Raw genomic sequence first — 24,652 nt, 5'->3', positions numbered from 1 at the left:
TTCTCGGTTCCTTTCTCTCTCTCTTCTCCTTCCGGGACCCCTATAATGTGAATATTGGTGCGTTTAATGTTGTCCCAGAGGTCTCTTAGTCTGTCTTCATTTCTTTTCATTCTTTTTTCTTTATTCTGTTCTGCAGCAGTGAATTCCACCATTCTGTCTTCCAGGCCACTGATCCGTTCTTCTGCCTCAGTTATTCTGCTATTGATTCCTTCTAGTGTATTTTTCATTTCAGTTATTGTATTGTTCATCTCTATTTGTTGGTTCTTTAATCCTTCTTAGGTCTTTGTTAAACATTTCTTGCATCTTCTGGATCTTTGCCTCCATTCTTTTTCTGAGGTCCTGGATCATCTTTACTCTCATTATTCTGAATTCTTTTTCTGGAAGGTTGCCTATCTCCACTTCATTTAGTTGTTTTTCTGGGGTTTTATCTTGTTCCTTCATCTGGTACATAGTCCTCTGCCTTTTCATTTTGTCTGTCTTTCTGTGAATGTGGTTTTTGTTCAACAGGCTGCAGGATTGTAGTTCTTCTTGCTTCTGCCCAGAGACCATTTTAAATTTACTTGTAGTCACATTAGAAAAGGAGAAAGAAATTGGAGGAATTAATTTTAGTAATCTACTTTATTTACCCAATATATCCAAAAATTAACAATTCAACATATAATCATTATAAGAACTCTATTGACGTGGATATCTTACATTCTTTGTTTTCACGTTCAGTTTCTGAAATCTGTGCATCTCACACATATGGCGCATCTCAGTTTGGACCAGCCACATTCTTGTTGCCATATGGGGCCAGTGGCTGCCTCAGGGGATAGTACAGACCCGGGCAGGTTTATGAACAGTCAGTGTGAGAGCCTGGAAGGCCACCTCTGAACATGCTTGCCAGTTCTGCTGCACAGCAATGCTTTTGAGTAACTTCAGGTTCGTTAGGAAAGCTAATTAAGGCTAACACCTGAGGACACACTGTGTGCCGTCGGGTGGGGGTGGACACATCCCAGTGTTCTCTGCCCTGTGAGGGCTTTGGAGGCCAGCAGTGGACAGTGGGAGGTAATTGCAGTAGAGAATGGACAGTGGCCATTCGGGGGCAACCATGGAAAGGAGGGGCATTTTAAGAGCAGTGGAGAGGACACGAATTTAGGTGTGAGAAGGAAGCTTGTGTCACCTGCCAGACCGCCACCACGTGCGTTCTTGGCCTAGCTCACCGGCCCCCCCTCAGTGCAGCCCCTCGCCGTCCACGTCCTCCTCTGTCCGCTCCTGGCCCACCACCATGGCGCTACCCACGTAGAGGATGGAGGCCGCCATGCCAGGCCCAGCTCTGTCCTCACGCCCCTGTCTTTGTGGTCCCACAGGAGCTGGATGGCCTCTTGGAAATCAACCGCATGACCCACAGGCTGCTGAGCAGGTACCTGACTCTGGACAGCTTTGACGCCATGTTCCGGGAGGCCAACCACAATGTGTCAGCGCCCTACGGGAGAATCACCCTCCACGTCTTCTGGGAGCTCAACTACGACTTCCTGCCCAACTACTGCTACAATGGCTCTACCAACCGGTGAGCATGCTACCTCACAGATGGCTCTGGATGCCCCTTCCAATGGGCATCGAAACAGGATGGTCTCAGGGCCCATCTTTTCCCATGTCCAGGATACTCAGGCCCTCCTGGTCTCCTCCATTTGCAAGTGCAGCCCTGGGCCAGCCCTTGGGTGTATGGTCATGGCTTTCATGTGCAGACCAAGTGCAGGGCCAGGGTTCCTATCCAGGGCACCCCCTTGGGGCTCAGGGCCAAATCTGGTACATGTGGACAGCAGCAGCTGGGTCTGTACCACCTCCATACTTTTCATGTCTACTGACGTTGGAATGTGCTGGGTGACTCTACTTTTCATGCTTCCATTCTGGGATGTCGGGCCATGTGAGGGTCTGCCAGTTAGCCGCCCTCCACGCACCTACCATTTTACTATGTTGAACAACACAAAGTGGCCCGCTGGAAGGGTGGCATGGCTGCTGGCTTCAGGGTTATGTGGTGCAGTCTTGTGGTACAGCCAAGGTCCTGGGATGGCTCTGTGTCACCTCCACACTCTGGCAGCTGCCTGCCTGAGGCCTGTCCTCTCTGCGCTGAGCTTCACTCCTGCTGTGTCAGCACATGCCAGAGAGGAAATGTGTGTGTGTGCTTGTGAGTGTGAGAAATGGGGGTGAGTATGAGTGAGGGTGTGTGTGAGAGACCGTGTGTATGTGAGTGTTATGACCACTTTTTATTTTTATTTCTTATAAATTTATTTATTTATTTTTGGCCGTGTTGGATCTTTGTTCTGTGCACGGGCTTTCTCTAGTTGCGGTGGCTTCTCTTGTTGCAGAGCACAGGCTCTAGGCACGCAGGCTTCAGTAGTTGTGGCTCGTGGGCTCTAGAGCGCAGGCTCAGTAGTTGTGGTGCACAGCTTTAGTTGCTCCGCAGCATGTGGGATCTTCCTGGACCAGGGCTCAAACCTGTGTCCGCTGCATTGGCAGGCGGATTCTTAACCACTGTGCCACCAGGGAAGTCCTATGACCACCTTTTAAAAGTAAATGTCTTTTGCTTTTCCTTTGCTTCACTACTGCATCTGAACATCCTACCATGTGTTGGCTTGATCACTACTGTCTTTCAGGCCTAGATTTTTGTGTCTTGATCCAGGGGTGCTGAGCTTCGACCCCGAGGGCAGAAGGGAGACCCTCCTGTGGCCTGATCATACCTGCTATTGCCATAGTCTGTTTGGGACCCCAGGGTTGGTTTCCTGGTGGGAAATACAGGCCTGTTGCTGGTACATGGAGGTGTGCCATTAGGCCCATCAGCTCAGCCCCATGCAGCAGCAGAGGGCACATGGCCATGGCCACAAGAACCACAGGTGAAGGAGCCCTGGTTGCCCTTCTTGGGTCAGGGGGCCCTGGGCCTGGCTGGGCACAATCCACCGGAACAAACTTTAGAGACTACTCATCCCTGTAAACTCCCTTCTAAGTGCCCAGGTTCTTGAAACAGGTATTGTTCAAGTTGTTTTAGAGTTGGAATTAACTGAAAAAATATTTTTATTGCATAAGTAATGCATCATAATTGTAGAAAAGCTAGAAATCGTGTGTATGTGTGTGTATGTGTGTGTGTGTGTGTGTGTGTGTGTGTGTATATATATATATATATATATATATATATGGAATAGGTACATGGGGAAAATAATTAAATCCCTAGAGATTTCCCTTATAAAATGTCTATCTTCTAGAATTTTTGCCATACGGTCGAATATACATGTGTATTTTTTGTTTTGCAGAAATGGATGTTGTTAGGCATACCGTTAAGTACACATTCTTTTTTCACATCATATGTCATGATGGGGCATTCTGTGTGTACATACGTGCTTGTCGTGTTTCTGAAAACCTAAGTCATGGCCAACGTTTGCAAGATTTTCTGTGCTTTGGTCGGTCCGTTTAGAACTTTCGGAGTTAATTTGTTATGTCCCTTAAATCATTTTGCCTAGTGCTTAGAACTGGCGTCCCTAAAGGTGAAATGCAGCCGAACCCCATTATTGGCAAGTTGAGAAAATATGTTCCGGGGGCGGGGGGCATTGGGCAGGGCTGTGGAGGTGGTAGACTCAGGCAACACAAGGAGTCGTGATTTTCTTGTGTTACTTTAGGTTGCATTTTTGATTATCTAGCATTTTGTCGCCCTTTAAGGGATTCTCAGAGATCTTGCAAAAGGAACAGTTGAAGATGCTCCCTGGGCCCCCTTTGTGCCAGCTGCACTGCGTGTGTTCAGCATCTGCCTGTTCTGGTCATCTTGGTGACAGCCTGGTGGGTCGAGGGCTCAAAAACAACAGGAGCCCCGTGGAAGGACTGCAAGGGGGTGGGGTGGGAGGGAGCTGAAATCTACATGGTGATGAAAACTCAGCATGTGCTGTAAACCTTTCTGTTGAATCACTATGTTTTCTGAAAGATGCTCCAGGCATGATGAGTCATGTGTGTGCAGTTAGGGAAAGAGGTCTATTTCGAGGCCCTGCCTGCCAAGCTGGGCTCACGTGGGTGCCCTTCCCTGATCGGGGCCGATGCTAGGGAACAACCCGCCATCCTAGGCTACCTGTCCTACTGGCAGCAGGAGTCTTGTCAGAGACGAGGTTGCCAGGACTCAGGTCAGGAAGTTGGTGCCGTGTGGCCCAGCAACCTTAGCAGGAGTGGAACACCTCCAGGCCGTGTCACTTGCATGGCCTGACAGACACTATGGCATCAAGTGTATAAACTGACGAGAGGCACCTCTGCCCTGGGTCCCCTTAGCCTGTCCAGCACGAGGTCCACCCTGAAGGACAGCAAGCAGATGGCTGCCCTCGCCTGATAGCGCGTGCTCCCCACTGCCCACACGGCGCTGGTAGGCGGCTTTGCCTCCAACGGGCTGTGCAATTGATTGCACGGGAACCCAGTTTCCCATGCATTGGAGCTGTGACCTTGGGCACGTGTGCTGGCAGGGGCCAGCGTGAAGTGACCTCAGTCTCCTTGGGCCCAGAAACCTGAGGTGCAATTCAGAGGGAGCCCTGGCTGTACGAGATGCAGTCTTCACCAGAGCAGCAGCGCTGGAGGCCTCCACCTCTTGATAGCATTGGCAAAAGCCATTACTCCTGTATTTTTAACAGGTCTTTCAGTGGAACCCTTAGAGCTTCATTATCTGGAAAAGACATTTTAAAATAGCGTTTCGTATGTCCACGTTGCATGTGGAAACCTGAGAAGACAGACAAAATTATGCCACCCAGTATCTTAATTCCATGCCTGAGGGTTTTCTGAGAGCTGCTTGTGGGGAAACCAGAACTCTGTTTGTTGCTTGGCGTATCTACTTATTTTGCTGCTTATTTCCGATTAATGATTTATGCCTGGTGGCTCTGGGAAGTCGCATGGGGTGGCCTGTGACTTAAATTTAACCTGTACAGCTACTAATTGTGACAGCGCGATAGCCCTCGAAGTAAGCCAGCAGTTGGGATCAGAGTCGGGCCTCTTTGGCAGGAAGACCACTGAGGAGGGTATGTCCTCAGTGCAGTGTACCACAAGGTTTTCCCATCACTGGCCATCCGTCCCTTGGTTAGGGTGGTGGCTGCCAAGTTTCTCCACTGGCGTGTTTCCATTTTTCTGTTTGAAATTTATAAGTAATATATAGGGAGATAATCTGAGACTTAAAAAACGGTTCCTTGGGGCTTCCCGGGTGGCGCAGTGGTTGAGAGCCCGCCTGCCGATGCAGGGGACATGGGTTCGTGCCCCGGTCCGGGAGGATCCCACATGCCACGGAGCAGCTGGGCCCGTGAGCCATGGCCGCTGAGCCTGCGCGTCTGGAGCCTGTGCTTCGCAATGGGAGAGGCCACAACAGTGAGAGGCCCGTGTACCGCAAAAAAAAAAAAAAAAAAAGCATAACGACAGAACCCAGCCACTCAGCAACGTGATGTTTCCATGTAAATGTGATCAGCTCCACAGGCCGCTGTCCTCTCCTCAGATGCAAACATTTGTTTCATGCACAAGTGGTGTTTTGACAGTTACATCCTTTTTTATTTATTAAAGTGCAATATGTGTTAATCAAGTTTTTTGAATTTAATAATTAGCAAATCCATGAATTTTATCATGCTTCTTTGTAAAAAGTTTTATATGTTTAAATGAACGCTTCTGATTTGAAAGTGTGAGTCGATTTTGACATTTCTGCTTTAAGATCCAAGCATTTGAGTTTTAGTTGCTCTTAATCTGTTATGAAGCCACAGTCTCGTGGCTCTGCAAGTGTGTTTACAGACTCACCTTCTGTCAGTTTGTACCCAGTGACCTGAGTGACCACATCACTGTCCGAATCTGCCTTCCCACTCCTGTCCCTGCCATCATTGCTGTGTCCAGAGGCCCAGCAAGGCCCAAGTGCCTGCATCACCTCTTTTCAAAAGACTGAATGAAATGGTCCTAGTGCCAAGTTTGGAGACTCTTTTTATGTGCTAGAAGGGCCTCCGGCGTCCTCACTCTGTTCCTGAACTTCGGATACATTTATCATACTTCAGAGTATTTATAGCTCATTCCTAGTATGGGTTTTGATTTCTCAGAATTTTCCTATGTGATGATTAATTGGGAGGAAGATTTTGATGAGTAATGGAAAAGTCTGAATTCTAAAGAACTACCATTAAATTTTTGGTTTTCTTTTTTTTCATCTTTCTTGTTTAGATTTGTTCGGACAGTATTACCATTTTCTCAAGAATTTCAAAGAGATAAACAGCCAAATGCACAACCCCAGTATCTGCATGGATCAAAGGTAGGTTCTTCTGTGTTTGTATTACGATTTTTAAGTTCATAGCGAAGCGTATTTTGAAGTTTAATTTGAATCAGTGTAGTTTCAATAATTTGAATGTATCATGCCACATATAAAATGTTATTGTTTCCTTCAGTTAGCACCCTTCTGAAAAGTAATGTAGTGCTGGGACAGCTTCTGGCCATGTGTGAGACTGTTGGAAGATTTAAAGGTGTAAAAATATCAAGCCAGAAAAGTTTGTGGAAGAGGCTTGTGGGTGGGGGCCACATCTGTGATGGAGGGGCAGGGTGGCCTGTCCAGCTGTGACACCTTAAAGGAAGGAGCTGAGGTGGGAAGGGGCATGCGGAAAACAGCTGACATCCGGGAACCACAGGACACCCACCATCCCATGAGATGAGGCAGGTTTCCCGGCTGACATGGCTGGATGTGCAGCAGCAAGGGCATTGCTAAAGGTTAGTGTTGTCAGTATTTAAAGTACTCTTACAATTTAATAAGAAAAAGACAAGCGGGGGCTTCCCTGGTGGCGCAGTGGTTGAGAGTCCGCCTGCCGATGCAGGGGACACAGGTTCGTGCCCCACATGTTCGGGCCCCGCGGAGCGGCTGGGCCCGTGAGCCATGGCCGCTGAGCCTGCGTGTCCAGAGCCTGTGCTCCTCAACGGGAGAGGCCACAACAGTGAGAGGCCCGCGTACCACAAAAAAAAAAAAAAAAGACAAGCATTCTGTGCTAAAAAGGAGGCAGGTGCATCTGCATCTGCAAAGTAGGTGCCCATCTTGGAAAAAAAAGATTAGATTGTTCTTTTTAAAGCGACCAGCTGTGACTGAACTTAAACTTATGGATTTCAGCCTCTTTGAGAAATTGTTCATGTCATGTTTATTCTTAAAACCTAAACCAGTATTTTTTTGTTAGATCATTTGGACTCCTAACAGAAGTCTAACAAAAGTTTGCGTGAGAAACACTGATGCTGACTATTCATCTCATATGATACTTCTTTGAGGATCAAAGAAAGGCAGAATGCCAGAACATTGTGCTGTCAGAGTTGAGCCACCCTGTTCCTTGTGAGCATTCAGACGTGTCAGCTGCACTTCAGTGTGCTGCTGTGCGGTTAGGGTGTTCGTACCTATGAGAGTATGGAATACACAGGAATCCAATTCAAAAATCCAATCCATTCTTTTGTTAGGAGTGATGAGTGAGGGCTAGTGTCTTATGGTAATAAATCGACTTAGATGAGTGCCCATTTGTGGCGTTACCCTGTTGGTTCCTGGTATCACCATTCCGAGTGAACACTCTCTTGAGTACATCACTGATGTTCTCTTTCCTATAAGATAAGTAAGGTTGTCCCTACTTCACAGTTGAAGATGCACAGTGTTGAGGGCATTAGAGAACCCAGGGCACATGACTAGTGAGTCTGGAGCCCTCGTCCACTGGTTTCCGGGCGAGGCCCCAGTCTCTGCATCAGGCGTGGTCAGCAGTGTTTCTTGACTTGAGCTGTGAGGCTCCCCTCGTCTGAGTCTGCGTGTTTTATAGTGTAGGATTTGTAATTTTGCCCTCTTCAGAGGTAGTTCCTCCTCCCCTTCCTCTGAGTAGGCATGTTGCTCCGGTTGTGTTGTCCCTGGGATGTGCCATCTTTGGGGTGAGTGAGGTCTCCAGGAAGCCAGACACTCATCGGGGGGCCGGGGACTTAGGTGTCATTGAGCCCCAGGCCCCGAGCAAGTGAGGGTGGCTTTGGGAGTGAATTTTCCCACTTGTAACATGAGGCCATTTAATTTTACTAATGATTTTCATGTTTTTCAAGCATTAGAACTTATTATCAAGCAAAAACCTCACCCAGAATCCCAGCATTTTTTTTTTTTTGGGGGGCTATGTTGGGTCTTCGTTGCTGCGTGCAGGCTTTCTCTAGTTACAGTGAGCGGGGGCTACTCTTTGTTGTGGTGCGTGGGCTTCTCATTGTGGTGGCTTCTCTTGTTGCAGAGCATGGGCTCTAGGCACATGGGCTTCAGTAGTTGTGGCTTGCGGGCTCTAGAGTGCAGGCTCAGTAGTTGTGGTGCATGGGCTTAGTTGCTTCGCAGCATGTGGGATCTTCCCGGACCAGGGATCAAACCCGTGGGCAGGCAGATTCTTAACCACTGTGCCACCAGTGAAGTCCCAGAATCCCAGCATTTAAAGCACAGTTTAGGGACATTGCTTTGGGAAAGCAAGTGTTCTCTTGCTACAAGTAATAAGCCCTTCCTTCTCTGCATTAAAAAATAATCATAAAGCACAGTTGGTGCTTTGAGGAGGGATGGCAGGGGGCAGGTTGTGTCTGAGCCCACAATCAAGATATGGTCTGTCCAAGTCTGATAGGGTTGTAGGGAGGAATGTGAGACAGGCATTTGGCAGTGTTTCCACCTTGGTGAATCTTGCATTTGATCATTGGTTTGGACTCAGACTTTCTGTGTTGATGGTCCCAGGACCACCTGCACATTTGGTGATTCTCCAGAAGGATTCATTCATTCACAGCTGCAGTTTATTACAGCTAAAGGACACAAAGCAGGATCAAAAAGGGGGAAAGATGCATCTGGTGGTTATGGAAGCAGGTGCGGGCTTCCAGTGGTCCCTAATGGGGGTCGCATGGGACGTACAGGGTGATCCTGCCCAGGAAAGAGAAGCTCACAGGAACACCTGGGTCCAGGGCTAGGGGCATAGACACAGCCACAAGTTACTGCAACCTCAGAATCCCCAGAAGGAAAGGAGGGGCTTGCCATAAATCACTATTTGTACAAACAACCTAGACAAGCTCGTACAGCATGGTTAAGTGTCCCAAGTGTAGAAAACAACTGTATCAATCAGCAACATAGGCAACATTTCAAGGGCTGAGTTCCCAGGAATTGCAAGCAGGCCTCCTGAGGATATTCATTCAGAGCTGAGCAACTAGACTTCTGCCAGTTCTTCAGAATCCTTGCTGTCCTGATGTGGTTCTCTGTGTACACAGAGGAAATATTTAAGACAATTATAAAAGGGGCAGGGGGAAGGTTATAGGGACCTAAAAGCAGGTGAGAGTGGTACATTTCACTCAAAGTAGTAACATGTTGATAAGAGTAGGTTGTGATAACTTACATAACGTATAATGTAAGACTGGGAACATCACTGAAAGGCCTGTGCAAAGAGATACTTTCAAAAATACCACAGTTAAATCACAACAGAATTCTAAAAAATGTTTAAATGACCCACAGGAAGACAGGAAGAATGAAACAGAGACTAACTTATAAATCATAATTACACTACATGTAAATGTATTAAATGTAAGTGGTCTAAAGACAGTTAAAAAGGCAGAGGGATTGACAGAGTGGATTAAAAAATATGACTGTATAAGAAACTCACTTCAAGTCGATGATGTATGTAGGTTAAATGTAAAAGGATGGAAAAAGATGTATCACACAAACAATCAGAAGAAAGCAGAGTGACTGAGTATAGGATAAAGCAGATTTCAGAGCAAAGAATATTACCAGGGACAAAGAGGGAGGGACATTACATAATGATTAAAAAAGTCAAGCCACCAAGAAAATACAGCAATCCTAAATGTTCATGCACCCAACAACAGAGTTTCAAAATACCTGAAGCAAAAACTGACATAAGTGAAAGGAGAAATGAGCAACTCCACAGTTGTAGTTGGGGAAGTCAACGTTCCTTTCACTTGGTAATCGAAAGAATAAGTACACAGAAAATCAGCAACAAAAAAGAATGAACACCATCAACCAATAGGATGTCATTGACATGTGTAGAACACTTCGTCCAACAACAGCGGAACATACATTCTTTTCAAGTACCCATGGAGCATTCTCCAAGATAGATCATACCCTGGGCCATAAAACAACATCAACAAAATTCAAAGAACTGATATATTATAGAGTGTGTTATCTGACCACAGTGATCTCAAGCTAGAAATCAGTAACAAAGAGATAAGAAAATCAGAAATTAACACATTCCAAATGATCCTTAGGGCAAGGGGAAGTCTCAAGGGAAAGTTTTTAAAAAGACATTGACCTAAATGAAATGTAAATGTATCAAAATTTACGGGGTGCAGCCAAAGAAGTGCTGAGAGGGAAACACGTAGCCCTGAATGCTTACATTGGGAGTCTCCCTGATAGGTGTGCAGACGTCTGTGTCCTTAGACAGGCTTGGAGGCCCCATCTGACGAGAAACCACCCTGACTACCTTTCTCGCCTGCCCCCCCTGCAGGGGCTGCTGTCCCCCACTCCCTGCATACCCCACTGCCTCATCAGAGTCTATCCTTGGTGTCTCCCTCAGGAGACTGGGAGCAGTAACATGGGGGCAGCAGTGAGGCCCTGAGATACATTCATTTCTCATTCCAGAACCTCAGAATGTCTTCTGTAGGACTGGCAGTTTAATAAATGTTGAAGAACCAAATGGTTTTGTATTCTTCCTTCTGTTTTAGCAAGCTTGGTTTTTATGTCTTCAAGTTGGAAACATAGATTATACCAATAAAGGGCAGTCCAACAGGGTCTCTGGATGCCTCCACCTGAGGGCACTGTGTGCTAATGCACTTTACGTATGGATTCTTCATCTTCACCTGTGCGTGGGGCTACGTTGAAAACCCTGGCAACTTCCCTCAAGCGCTGGCCTTCTCTGTCCCCAGGCTTTGAACCTGGCCTACTCAAGCATCTACGGCAGCTACCGGAACTTTGTGGGGCCTCCACACTTCCAGGTCATCTGCCGGCTGCTCGGCTACCAGGGCATCGCAGTGGTCATGGAAGAGCTGCTGAAGGTGGTCAAGAGCCTGGTATGTTTCCCTCGGTGGGCTTCCTTCCCCGGGCGGGGGGTGGCGGTGGTGGGAAGGATTCTGCACACAATTCCTGTGTGGGGAGGGGCTTTCCATTCCATCTCTCACATCAGTCTCCACGCGTGAGATTTCCCCTCCAGCCAAAGTCCCAGGTCGTTACTGTGCATTTGACTAACAGACTCCTTTTCAGAAGTGCCCGTCACACCCACAGCCTGCGTGGTGGTGTGGCTGGTGGCTGACACAGCCCATCTCTCACAGCTGCAAGGCACAATTCTACAGTACGTGAAGACGCTGATGGAGGTGATGCCCAAGGTCTGCCGGCTGCCGCGGCACGAGTACGGCTCCCCTGGTGAGCACAGCGGCTCCCTGGGGTGCACAGGGAGGGACAGTGTCAGCCATAGGCCCCAGTAAGGGAAATCAAGTCGGAAATTACTGATAAGGATCAGATCTGCCTTCCCCGGGTGGGAGGAGGTGGGGAGCCCAACCAGAGCCTGATTGTTTCCAGCAGAAAAAACCAGCCAGCCTTTCAACCAGGAGCACGTGTGCAGGAGGGTGTGTAGGAGTTGCCGTTTGGGGTGGGAATGCTGGGTGGGGAGTGAGGGCTGTGAACCCTGCGCACCTTGGCTCTCCTACAACACCAGGATCTTGAAGATCGCTGACCAGGGAGGGGCAGGGAGCTCCACTGCCAGGTCCAACTGCCCAGAGGCCTCAGAGGCAGCCCCATGCAGGGGTGCTGCTTCCCCTTACAGCGCAGCCCGTCTGTCTTTCTGCCTGGCAGCCTCCCTCTAATTGAGAGCCTGTCTCATTGGCTGGCTGACCGTAGGGCCCTCGGGCAGATGTGCCCTTTGGGGTGCCAGACAGACCTGCATGGCCTGACCAGAGCGGATTTGGGGCTCTCCATGTGAACAGCTTTCGTGACCTCAGAAAGCATCGTTCGTGATAAAATTGGACTACAGGAACCCTTATCTCGTAACAAAACTGCCTTTTGTCTCATATTCGTTACTACTTTCTTAAAAGCTGGGCAGCTATCTTACCAAGTGACTTGGGCCCACACGTAGGTCACCCATGAGAGACTGTTCTGATGGGTAGTCGGCTGGTGTGGCTGAGCCCCCAGAGGTCGCTGGCACCGCCCAGGGCTATTGGTGTTTAAGGAGACAGTGAGATGACCCATTTGGCCCCTGGGAAGGGACCTAACCGTTGGTCTGGCCTGGCTTCGGAGGATCTCAGAAAACAGATGAGTAACATTGGGATAATAAAACTGTTGCTCAGATCCTGACTAGAGCCGGATATTTTAAAGGTGGCTATTTTAAATGTCAAAGACAAGCCATTTAGGCCAAATCCAAAGCTGGTCTGGGGCAGAGCTGTGGACTTCAGGGCTGCTCTCTGAACGTCCTCGCCCAGCTGGCCTGGCACCACCGTGTGGATAGTGCCATGCTGCTGGGAGCACCCCTGCTCTCTCGTGCCCGTTTTGGGGTGGACCGCAGAGAGGAAAGGATGGCCTCTCAGGCAGGCAAGGCTGTGGGGTCCGTGCCGAACGGCATTCGGGGCCTGACCTCTCGGAATGAGGGGTTTGAAGTCATTTAAGTTTCTGAGTTTGTTCTCCTCAGGGTTGTTGAGGCTGTTCTAGGTCTTCTGTGAGACTATAAATTCTGGAGTCAGCTTGGGGATTTTTGACTGTATCAGCATTGAATGGATAGATTGAGTTCTTTCCAGACTTTATGCCTTGTGCCTTTTCCGGCCTTATTACAACATCCAGGGCCTCCAGGACAGTGGTGAAATGTGTGTCTTGCTCTGGAGCTCTGGGAGAAGGTGTGCAGATTCACCACTGAGTGTGACACTAGCTAGCTACAGGGTTTTTGTAGATGTCCTTTATCAGGCTAAGCACATTCCCTTCTGTGCCTGTGAAGGCATACTGAATTTTACCAAATACCTCTTCTACCTCTGCTGGAGATGACTGTGGTCTTTCTCATTTACTGCGACGTGATGCCTCCTCTGAAGATACAGGCAGACCTTGGAGATATTGCAGGTTTGGTTCCAGATAACCGCAGTCAAGTGAATATTGCCATAAAGCAAGCCACATGAATTTTTTTAATTTCCTGGTGCATATAAAGTTATGTTTACGCTGTACTGTAGTCTATTAAGTGTGCAATGACACCATGCCTTATGAAACATACATATCTTAATTAAAAACACTTCATTGCTAAAAAATGCTAACCATCGTCTGAGCCTTTAGCAAGTTGTGATCTTTTTGCAATAGTAACATCAAAGATCACTGATCCCAGATCACTGTAACAACTACAATAATAATGAAAAAGTTCAAATATTTCAAGAATTACCAAAATGTGACACAGAGACATGAAGTGAGGAGACGCTGTTGGGAAAACGGCACCTATAGACTTGCTTGATGCAGGGCTGCCACAGATCTCCAATTTGTAAAAAACAGTATCTGCGAAGCACAGTAAAACAAGCCATGCCTGGACAGGGTTGACAGAGAAAGAGGCTTTGGAGCTGAGGCCCGGCACTCAGGTGGTGGACAAACCACCAGTGCAGGGAAGGTGCTGGGGTCAGGAGACGTGCGGCCATGTCCCTGTGGGCACGATGGCAGTGGGAGAATGCTCAGTGCTCCCGGCCGTGAACCCCAGGCTGCTCCCTGTGGGGCTCCCTCCCCTCCAGCCACCCCCAGCCCCACACTCATTCTATGCCACCACAGGCATCCTGGAGTTCTTCCACCACCAGTTAAAGGACATTGTTGAGTATGCAGAGCTGAAGACGGTGTGCTTCCAGAACCTACGGGAGGTAGGCAACGCCATCCTCTTCTGCCTGCTCATAGAGCAGAGCCTGGTGAGTGCCCCGCCCCGCGTCCCGCCAAGCCCCCCTCCCCACGGGTGATAGATCAGGCCGAGCTTTAGACGCTTGATTCGGTGGGGTTATTTAGTGGCAGAAGGGGAGCAAGAAGTATCGTAAAGCACCGATCTTTTCTCATGACTGTTTAGACTTTAATGTGAATTTGTTCTCTACAACTGGAAAACAGAAATGCAATGCAGTTCATCATTTAAGAATGTTTTATTATATAGTATTTGCTGCATCTAAATTAACATATGTGATATACACGTAAGGTAAAAGCACTGCTGCCCAGGGGAACTGTGTATGATGGGAAGTTCCACAGCTGAGGCTGTGGAGCCCTCAAAGCGTGGCTCCGTGTGAAGAACTGATTTTTAAATTTTGCTGAATTTTGTTTTACATTGAAATAGTTGCATGTGCCCCATGCCTACTGCAGTGGACAGCGTAATAAAGCAAACACCGGGAGCCCACCACCACTAGGAAAGCACACGTGGGACACCCACTTTCTCCACTGATTGCCTCCTGGTGGTGTCATTTAGCCTCTCCCTCTGTCCCCTGCAGACCATGTCACCTGACAGTTCTGCACTGAGAGCCTTCGTGAGTGTAGCACGGACTCTTGGTGGCCTCACTCTGCCTTTCCCTCAGGACTAGAGAGCCGGCTGTCTTCCCTGGTGCTGGCCTCTTCCCGTCCTGTTAAATGCTCCGTTTGTATCTTTTATCCATTTTACTACAATTTGTGTATCTTCTGTATGTTACACTTAAATGCAAATACCTCCCCCTGTTTTTGGCTTGTCTTTCCACTCTAACAGTGGTGATGTTTGGTAAACTGATACTCTTAATTTGAATGTAGTCTGTTTTTTTTTTTTCCTAATGGTTAGCACTTTTTGTATCTCTTCAAAAAAGTCCTTTCCTACCTAGGGGTCATAAAAATATTCTTTCATATTTTCTTCTAAAGGTTTTAGGTGTTGCTTCTCTTTATTTTATAATCCTTCTGGAGTTGGTTTTTGTGTGTAGTGAGATGTGGATGAGGTTCTTTTTTCCTCTGTGGGGTAACCAGTTGTCCCTCCTCCAGTGGCCGAAGGAAGACTCCTTTCTTTGCTGGTCAGCAGTGTCACTCTGTCATCCTTCAGCTTTTTGTGGATGTGCTGGTCTGTTTCTTGGCTTTCTTCCTCATTCCACCGGTCTGTGTGTCTGTCCGTGGCTTCTAAAACGTCCTACTCATGGCAGCTGTAACTTAAGTCTTGACACCTGACAGGACGTGCTCCTAACCTTTTTCTTCAAGCACATGCTCCCTCTTTGTGGATCTTTGCTCTGCTCTGAAAGTATTAGAATCGGCTTGCCAAATGCATTGAAAAAGCATATTGGCATTTGGATGGGAATTGTTTTGCATTTCTGGCTCCGTCTGGGGAGCTCCTCTGTTACTTCTTAAAGCAGTCTCTTGTCTCCGGGGCCCTGGCAGCTTGGCAGAGGCAAGGTCGTGTTTTGCAGTGACCGGGGCTGGGGTGCCCGTACACTGTGCAGGGCGTGGCGGTCAGACTGCCAGGCCTGTAGGGGCTGAGCCACTGGACTGGCCCTCTTACACCCAGGTACACAAAAAAGAAAATATGTTGGCTCTCATGTCAGGGAGCCCAAGGTTGGGTACAGCCTCCGGTCAGGACCCGCATCTTCTGGCTTCCCCTCTGCTACTCTGCTCCCTGGAGACCCTTTCCATATGGTGCCAGAGATGGGCAACTCCCAGCCCCTCACTGTCCCACTAGCTGTGACTCAGCCCAGCCCACCTCCCCTGCAGCAGGAATGGTGGTGCAGGGCCGGCAGGCAGCTCCCTGAAGAGCTGGTGTCCAGGGCAGCCTCACTCTAGGAACAGCTGAGAGAGAACTGAATCTTTTATCTTTCACATGTATTTCCATGTGAATTTTTAACAAACAGATAAGTTAGGGAAAATTCCTTTAAATAGTAATCACTCATCATGAATTTTAAAGATTTAATATAGGAAAATTCCCTTCATGAGTGACTTTTCCTGAAACACACACATAAAGGGAACACTTGGACATTTGTTGGCTTCTGGAAGGAGTGTGGTCCTGTGTTAGAAACTTAGGGAAAGAGAAATCTGGAACTGATGTGATCCTTCCCTGCCCAGACCCTTCAGTAATTCCTATTGTCTATACCTGGACACCAGTGCAGCCCTTCTGAGGCGTCCAGCACTCTCAAAGCACCACAGCCCCGCCCTTCCCAGGCGTCCAGCACTCTGGATGGCCCCCTGCAGTTCTGGGGGACCAACCTCAGCAGTGGCTGGACCTTCCAGGTCTCAGGAGCCAGGTGAGTGCTGGGCCTCGGCACCCAGGTGACACAGATCCCCAGTGTCTCTTCCCTTCTGAGACCAGGGCCTGGGTCTCAAGTTTACACCCTGTACTGGGCTCCCTTGAGTGACAAGCACAGTGCTGGGCATCTAGGAAAGACATTAAGTCAGTTGATCTTAAAGCAAACTTTGGCTTATGAGTGGACGGATGTTTCTGAAACAATAAATAAAAAGGTCATCTACAACTCAGTTGAGTGCCATTTTCTTTTCACTGCAGATTCCATGGCCCGTGAGTGGCCCCTGGACACGGTGGCTCTACCTGCAGGAATCTCTGTCCCCACCCCCTCCTGCCCTCTGTGCACTGTCACCCTTTGCTTCCGCCTTCCCCCCTCACCTGTCAGTGCACCTTATGGCAGTGGCAAGAAGCCGCACTCCTTGTGTTGGGCAAATCTGCTCCCAGGCCCTGCCCCAGACTGGAATTTTGTGGTCTCGCGTTTGTCCTTTTGGAAATAAGGGGTGGTGTTTTCCAGTACCAGGGTGGGGCTCTGTAAGGTGAGAGATGCATTTTCTCACTCCATCTCATCAAACCCAGATTCCAGACACTGATCTCTCCTTGGTGGTTGTTTTGGTGTCTCCAAGGAAAGTGGTAATGAACTGTGTTTGGCATTTGTGTGGACTCCCATTAATATAAATGGAGATGTTAAGCATAGATGTGTTCTTGAAATTGTCACATTAGAAAAGTGGGGTAACCGTCACCCAGCTGCAGGGGGCACTGAGCCTGTGGTGAGGCCCCCAGGGTATTGGTGGCCCCAGCTGGCACCAAGATTTGGTTCAGTAACCAACAATGTTGATCTTACTCTGAACCTCTGCATTGGATAGATAGGTCTACCTTTCTGAAGAAGGGGTTTTTGTTTTGTTCTTTAAATTCTGCTCTTTAAGCCCAACCTGAAATTTTTGGTGATATAATTCTTCTTAGCTTATATGTGTATGTGTGTGTTTACTGAACTTTTTGTTTCAGAATAGTTTTAGATTGCTTGTTTTTTGGGGTTTTTAAAAATAAATTTACTTATTTTTGGCTGCGTTGGGTCTCCATTGCTGCGCGCAGGCTTTCTCTAGTTGCAGGGAGTGGGGGCTACTCTTCGTTGCGGTGCACGGGCTCTAGAGCACAGGCTCAGTAGTTGTGGCGCACAGACTTGATTGCTCCGCAGCATGGGGGATCTTCCTGGACCAGGGCTCGAACCTGTGTCCCCTGCATTGGCAGGCGGATTCTCAACCACTGTGCCACCAGGGGAGCCCTGCTTGTTTGTTTTTAATACTGGATTTTATAGCCATTCTCCCTCTTTCTCTGGCTTGGTTTGGGTGCAGAAATTTGAGTTCATTGTCAGTGACACCTGGAAGCTGTACTGATAGCCAAGTGGTCCCTCTAAAAGTGGTGTTGCCAGCAGGCAGCTGCTTTTACCACCTATAGAGCCCTCCATCTGTGTGGCTCTGCCCCAGCCGTTCCACCCAGCAGCTCTCTTCCCTCATCAAAGTTTCCCATCCCCCATCCATTGGCCCGGCCACTTTCTTGCAGTTAGTCACCTTACAGGTGCCCTCCAACCCTCTCTTGGTGCAGATGGGCTGATCGCCCGTCTCCACTTGGCTTTTTTCACTTGACAGTAAATATATTTTGGAGATCACTCCACATCAGTAAGTGGTGACGTTCCTCAGCCTCTCTTAGCTGCATGGCACTCCACGGACATTGCCCCCATGCTGTGTTTGCATGCTGTGCCGTCGCCGTCTGACGCCTTCCTTCTTTAAGCGTGTCCTCTTTCGGCCACCACGCCTTCTCCTAGTGCAGGGGGCCTGGGGACCAGGTCCTGTGTGCTCTGGCCTAGAGGGGCTCCCGTCACGTGTGTGCTGCGTGAAGAACTCGTGTTGTTGCTGGACTTGGGCACAGGAGACGGGGTGGAGGTCAGCCTCCTTCTGGGGGGTTCTGGAGGAGCAGGGGTGGCTGATTGGCTGCTGCACCGGGCTTACGTTAGGTGACAATGGGACCCTCACTTGATGGGTACAGAAAGCCTTCTCTTCCTCCTCTTGGTCTTAGCCTTGCTTTCATCTTTGGGGAGATCCTCAGAAGGGAAACTCTCATCAGTTAGTATGTTTTGACTCTCTGATAATCATTTCTTTAACAATTTGTTTTATTAAGGTTTCAGGATGGGTGTAGCATAGGAGGCATGAGAGCCCGTTCTCGTCTTCTGCCTTTTTGCCCTGCGGTGAACGCACCGCGGTCTAAGGCGCTTTCCCTCGTTTAAGGGCCCTCGGACTCGGGAAGGGCGCCCTGTTCTTGCCCATCTTTGGGTTCACGCTGGGCTTTTAGGAGTTCTGCAACCCCTGTGACATTGGAAGTAAACTTTCTCCCTGCATTGCATTGTTCTGGAGGTCTTGTGTAGCATGGCGGTTTTTTTTGTTTGTTTTTTTTTTTGCGGTACTCTCATTGTTGTGGCCTCTCCCGTTGTGGAGCACAGGCTCTGGACGCGCAGGCTCAGCGGTCATGGCTCACGGGCCTAGCTGCTCCACGGCATGTGGGATCTTCCCAGACCGGGGCACGAACCCGTGTCCCCTGCATCGGCAGGCGGACTCTCAACCACTGCGCCACCAGGGAAGCGCAGCGTGGGGTTTTATTGCCTCTTTAAAGGAGTTGGTGATCCAACAACAGGTTCAGAGCGACTGCTCAGAACCTTGTTTTCGGCTCTGTGGGGAATCGCTGACGCTGCCCCTTCCTTCTGCCTTCTGCGCTGTTTACACAGGAAGCACCTCCTTCCTATCTCTGCACGGAGGGCTGCAAAACTGTAAATACGAAGGCCACGTTCAGTGCTGGGTTTACTCATGTCTCTGTTTAAATTAGTCAAAAGTAAGTAAAAATGAAAATTCAGTTCCTTAGCCACATTCCAAGTACTTAATTGCCACATGTGGCTGGTAACTACCTTAACAGCACAGCTAGGGGACATTTCCATCATCCCAGACTCCTGTTGGGCAGTGCTGTTTGCAGTGTTTAATTTACACTAAATGCCAAAGATGTGCCTTGTTTTCAGCACCTGATTTGTCCATTTTTGCTGTGAGATAAGCTTCATAACACAGCCTTCTTTTTCTTTGTTCTAGTCTTTAGAAGAAGTATGTGACCTCCTGCACGCAGCCCCTTTCCAGAACATCTTACCAAGAGTCCACGTGAAAGGTGAGCCAGCCCTCTGACCAGGGCAGGGATGCATGTCTGTGTGGCCAGAGAGTTCTCTTTAGTTACAGGCCAGCTTTGTTTGAGTTTCGTGCCTGTTCAGTCATAACCTGGGGTAATTGGTAACATAATGTTGTTAAATGAGTATCAAATAACGGAAGTATTTAGGGCTGAAATGCTGTGTCCTGGATGTGCTTCAGAATAGCACGGAAGGAGAGGTGTTGGGTATCTATGAAAGAAGAGTGCCATCTCATGATTGTTGCAGCGGATGGGCACAGAGGATTCACTGTACTGTGCTGTTTTTGATTATATTTGGATTTTTCAGTAAGTTTTTAAAAGTGAATATTGAACAGGAAATCAATTCTCTGAGTTAAAATAGCAAATGAGCCAGTTCCATGAAAGAAATTTCAAAGAGAACCTACATGTATAACGTTAAACATTTTTCATTTGGTTGGTTTTTGTTTGTTTTGACAAAATTAAACTTGTGCAGTTGTTATTCATACAAAGGAATAGAGTATAAAATATTTTTTTCCACTGCAGAGGGAGAGAGACTTGATGCCAAAATGAAAAGACTAGAATCAAAGTACGCCCCACTGCATCTTGTCCCTCTAATCGAAAGACTGGGAACCCCTCAGGTAATGCATGTTGGGGCTGCTGTCACTGCCGTGAGCTGGGCCCACACATTAGGCCACTACCGGGGTTGGGGCTTGAGAGCACGGGCTCTGGGTGAGACCCAGCCCTGAAGCGTCATGAGGGGGGACGAGCCCGCTCAGCTGCTCAGGCCCCAGTGTCTCAAGTGGGGCTCGTAACAGGACCTTGTCACAGGGTGGCCGGGAAGTTTGAATGAGCTAACACGTGAAAGGGACTTAGAACATCACCTGGCACGTGAGACAGACACAGAAAACGTCGCTGTTTTTGTTGTCCGTCCCTTCACGAAGAAGGCCTTCTCGTAGGTTTTTAATAACAGAAAGCAAGGAGGAGTTCCGTGAACTTAGACCAGCTACATCAGAGTCTCTCAACCTCAGCACTGTCGCCATTTTGGACGAGATAATTCTGTGTTGTGGGGACTGTCCTATGAATTGTAGGACGTTTAGCAGGATCCCTGGCCTCTACCCACTAGATGCCACTAGACCCACCCCAAGCTGTGTCAACCAAAAATGTCTCCACACATTGCCAGATGTCCTCTGGAGACAAATCACTCCCCGTTAAGAACAGCTGTACTCGACAGTTCTCAACTCTGGAATACGTTTAGTGTGGTAAGACATACGGGTAATAGCTGACGTATTTATTTTGTTGGTACTTATTTCTAAAAACCCTCTTCTGCAAGCTGGGACAGTTTCCAGTGGGTCAAAAACAAAACTGGAGTACTTCAGTTTCAGCACTCTAGCCTCCTGCCATGCCCGTGACATTTTGTCCTTCCTACAGCAAATTGCAATAGCAAGAGAGGGGGACTTGCTGACGAAGGAGCGCCTCTGCTGTGGCCTGTCTATGTTTGAAGTCATCCTGACTCGGATCCGGACCTTTCTGGACGACCCCATCTGGCGTGGGCCCCTGCCCAGCAATGGGGTCATGCACGTGGATGACTGTGTCGAGTTTCACAGACTGTGGAGCGCCATGCAGTTTGTCTACTGCATTCCTGTGGGAACACACGAGTTTACAGTCGAGTAAGCGCGTGTGCTCGGGGCGAGGTGGGGGAGAGAACCTGGTGCCGGGCTAACACGGGGGACCACCTTCGTCTGGAGACGGACCCCCAAATTGCTGAGCTGCTATAAAGCTGCTCAAGTGGGGGCTCTTGCCTGAGGCCCAGCAAGTGCCTCAGGGCGGGGCTTCTGCAGTTCTCTGAACTCATGGAAACTTGTGCAGGTCAGGTGTACGTTTTGCTAGATAGGAGGGCCGCAACTTCATGAACTCATTCTTCATGGAGGAGCCACAGTTTGCCAGAGGAAGCCCAAAGAGGTGTTTACCGGGGGCACACCTCTGCTCAGCATTCCAGGCGGGGCACGCAGGTGGTTTGGTCGCTGGAACCTGATCACTCATCCTACCTACTGCTTCTTGTCCCCAGGCAGTGTTTTGGCGACGGGCTCCACTGGGCTGGCTGTATGATCATTGTGCTTCTTGGGCAGCAGCGGCGCTTTGCTGTACTGGATTTTTGCTACCATCTACTCAAAGTCCAAAAACATGATGGCAAGGATGAAATTATCAAAAACGTGGTATGTGGAAGTTTCACAAAAAAAGATACTTTCTAGTTATTGTAAGTCGTTTTTCTGGAAATGTTTCTCATGCCAGGACAACTGAAGCATTCTTTTCACTCCCCAAATGAATCTAAATAGAATTAGTAAGTAAAAGAGTCTGGTACTGAAATACTAATGGTTCCATTTTCCTTCTGTTTTTAAGGTATGTAGACCTACTTCAAATTATAGAGGCTTGTGAGATCTGCAGTTTCAGATTATTGGCATACCCTTCAAGTCTTCTGGCTCCCTTCGTTGTAGTTAAAGTGTGTTTGGGGCTTTTTTAAAGATCTTTTTGTGTTTTATGGATTCTTTGTAATTGAATTCCAGAAAATACTCTGCCATTATCTTTTCAAATATTTTAGTTTTTCTTCCATTTTGGGACTTCAGTTAGATAAGTGTCAGACGGACTTATCTGGTCTCCACTTAATATCTCACAGTTTTCAAGGTCAGAAGTCGGGTACAGCACAATTCAGCTGGGTCCTCCATTTCCAGTTTCACAAGGCCACTATCAGTGTGTCTGTAGGGCTGTGATCCCTTCTGGAGCCTCTGATCATGGATCTGCTTCCAGACTCATTCAGGTGGTTGGCTCAATTCAGTTCCTTACAGTTGGAGAACTGAGGTGTCCATTTCCTTTTCCTTGGCTCTCTGGGCTGTACCCAGAGTACTGTCTTCGTTTAACTAACTCACTTCAGCTCAGTCTGACCTGCTGTGCTTTTACTTTTGAAAGTCATCAGTTTATATTTAAAATGTTGATTTGCTTCTTCTTCAAATCTTGGTAGTCATTGATAATTTTATCTTCGTCATGGAATTTTTTTCCAATTTTTATTTCTTTACACATTTCATGTATCTTATATTCTTTTTTAGTTCTAGTATCTGAGGCCTCGAGGGGTATCTAAAACTCTGAAATGTTCCACTGTGTTGGACTTTTTCTTCTTTTTGTCTGCATCAGGTCTTAGTTGCAGCACGTGGGATCTCACTGCGGCACACAGGCTCTTCGTTGCGGCACGCAGGTTTCTCTCTAGTTGTGGCACGCGGGTTTTCTCTCTAGTTGTGGCGCGCAGGGTCCAGAGCACACGGGCTCTGTAATTTGAGGCATGCAGACTCTCTAGTTGAGGTGCGCGGGCTCTGTAGTAGTTGTGGCGTGCAGGCTTAGCTGTCCCGCTGCATGTGGGATCTTAGTTCCCTGACCAGGGATCAAACCAGCGTCCCCTGCATTGGAAGGCAGATTCTTTACCACTGGACCACCAGGGAAGTCCCCGTGTGTTGGATTTTATTTATTTGGCAGCTCTTGTTTGATAGGGTTTTTCCCTAGGATTTTCATTTACTGTTCATCTCCCAGAATTATTACCAACTTGGGACCACTTTAGCCTAATGAGAGGTCCAGGCTTCGTGGAGAGTCTCCAGGTGTAGTCCACCTTGCTTACTGCCCAGCCTGTCTCCTCATCCCACTGCTGCTGGTGGCATCTATCCCTGAGGAAGTCCTGGCTTTTGCTTTACTTCCTGCATAGACAGAACCAGCAGTGCATGTGGGTTTTTTTATCCGGTTCTATTATAGCATGAAGGTCTGTCAAAGCATCCTGTCCACAGTAACTGGAAATATTTAAAACTTGTGTTATTACTAGTTTACTGGTCTTTCCCCATTGTCCACATTATCTTCATCTTTACATTCCTGGCTTTTAGGAGGTGTCCTATAGGTTCTTAATACCTGTTTGTTAAATAAATAGGTCTTTAAGTTTCACAAATGAATCTACAGTTAGTAGCATGAAACCAACAGAGAAATGTTGCAAAATATATTCATCGGTCCAATAGTTACATTAATGAGATGGTACGTGTCAGCAGTTTGCTATAATTTTTCTGAGAAAATATGAAAATCCTGACATTTTGACACATGAAGAATAAATGTGTAACTGTTATTAGTAAAACATCTTAATTTTAACTGTTGTATGTAGCCTTTGAAGAAGATGGTGGAGAGAATTCGCAAGTTCCAGATTCTAAATGATGAGATTATCACTATCTTGGACAAGTACTTGAAGTCGGGCGATGGAGAGAGCACGCCTGTGGAACACGTTCGCTGCTTTCAGCCACCTATCCACCAGTCTCTGGCCAGCAGCTGAGGGCATGTGTAGCACCTGTTTTTGAAGAGTCCCAGTACTGACTGCATTTAAGAACTATAAGGGCATGTTTTTCTTTCCATAAGCTAGTTAGATTTTTAGGAACTATTTTTCAGTATCTCTGTGCCTGTTAAAGGGGGTGTTTTCAATCTAAAAGCTTAATTTTATAAAGTTGACTTATTTTTCTACACTAAAATTGTATATACTTTTGGTAATTGGAAAGTCGGAGGATTTGGCTGCTGAGGGTTGCCATCACGTCCTTACAAAATTATTTTCCATTTTTCTATGGAATGTTCCAACAGCTAGCTATGTTATGAAGTGCTGCTGAGTTCATCCATTTATCCTTTAACAAAGGATCCGTAACATTTAGGGAAAGACTTGTGAACTTAAGCAAGAACCTTAATTACCAGCTAATTGTGATAAAACCCATTACCAATTAGAATTAAACTTAATGATTATTTAGCTTTTGTTTAGGGATTTTTCCAGTTTTTTTATGAAAACCTTTTCTAAGTCATTTGTTTCTTTCCCCTTTTTGTGTCAGTGTTTCAGAAAATAGTGAACTTGATTTCTCTGCTTCTGCTTAAATCCAGTTGTGACAAAATCTAATTTGTGAGGTATGATTTAAAGGTTACAGAAATAAAACTAATGAAACCTGTTTGTGTTCATTTACTGTGACCCTCCCTATGAGCCCTGGCTTGGGCAAGGTACTCTCTCTCCTCACTCGAGTGCACAAACCAGGCCAGGAGTCTAGGTTACCTGCAGCCTTGGGAGAAGGGACAAGATCATGATAGTAAAGCTTCCATATGGCTTTAAAAACGTTAATACCAAAAAGTCCAGGTGCATCATCCATGGCACCAAATATAGTCTGTGAACTATTCTGTTGTACTGTTTAACCTTGAGTTACATAAAACATAAC

At 47.5% G+C, this 24,652-nt stretch overlaps 1 protein-coding gene across 1 annotated transcript in view; it reads left to right on the top strand.

Moving 5' to 3' along the window:
• The window catches only part of CYFIP1 (cytoplasmic FMR1 interacting protein 1), a 93,685-nt gene extending 69,294 nt beyond the window's left edge, over window positions 1-24,391 (top strand). Inside the window, 10 exon segments of the mRNA XM_067742330.1 lie at window positions 1,350-1,549; window positions 6,184-6,271; window positions 10,903-11,046; window positions 11,305-11,395; window positions 13,757-13,887; window positions 19,325-19,397; window positions 19,935-20,029; window positions 20,820-21,058; window positions 21,457-21,604; window positions 23,575-24,391. Coding sequence (XP_067598431.1) covers window positions 1,350-1,549; window positions 6,184-6,271; window positions 10,903-11,046; window positions 11,305-11,395; window positions 13,757-13,887; window positions 19,325-19,397; window positions 19,935-20,029; window positions 20,820-21,058; window positions 21,457-21,604; window positions 23,575-23,739 — 1,374 coding nt within the window. The 3' untranslated portion in view covers window positions 23,740-24,391.
• The last annotated feature ends 261 nt before the right edge of the window (window positions 24,392-24,652 follow it).

This window comes from Pseudorca crassidens, chromosome 6 (assembly GCF_039906515.1).
Source record: "Pseudorca crassidens isolate mPseCra1 chromosome 6, mPseCra1.hap1, whole genome shotgun sequence".
NCBI classification, from domain to species: domain Eukaryota; kingdom Metazoa; phylum Chordata; class Mammalia; order Artiodactyla; family Delphinidae; genus Pseudorca; species Pseudorca crassidens.
Note: the sequence above shows the minus strand (reverse complement) of the source record. Positions and strands in the feature narration are given on the sequence as shown.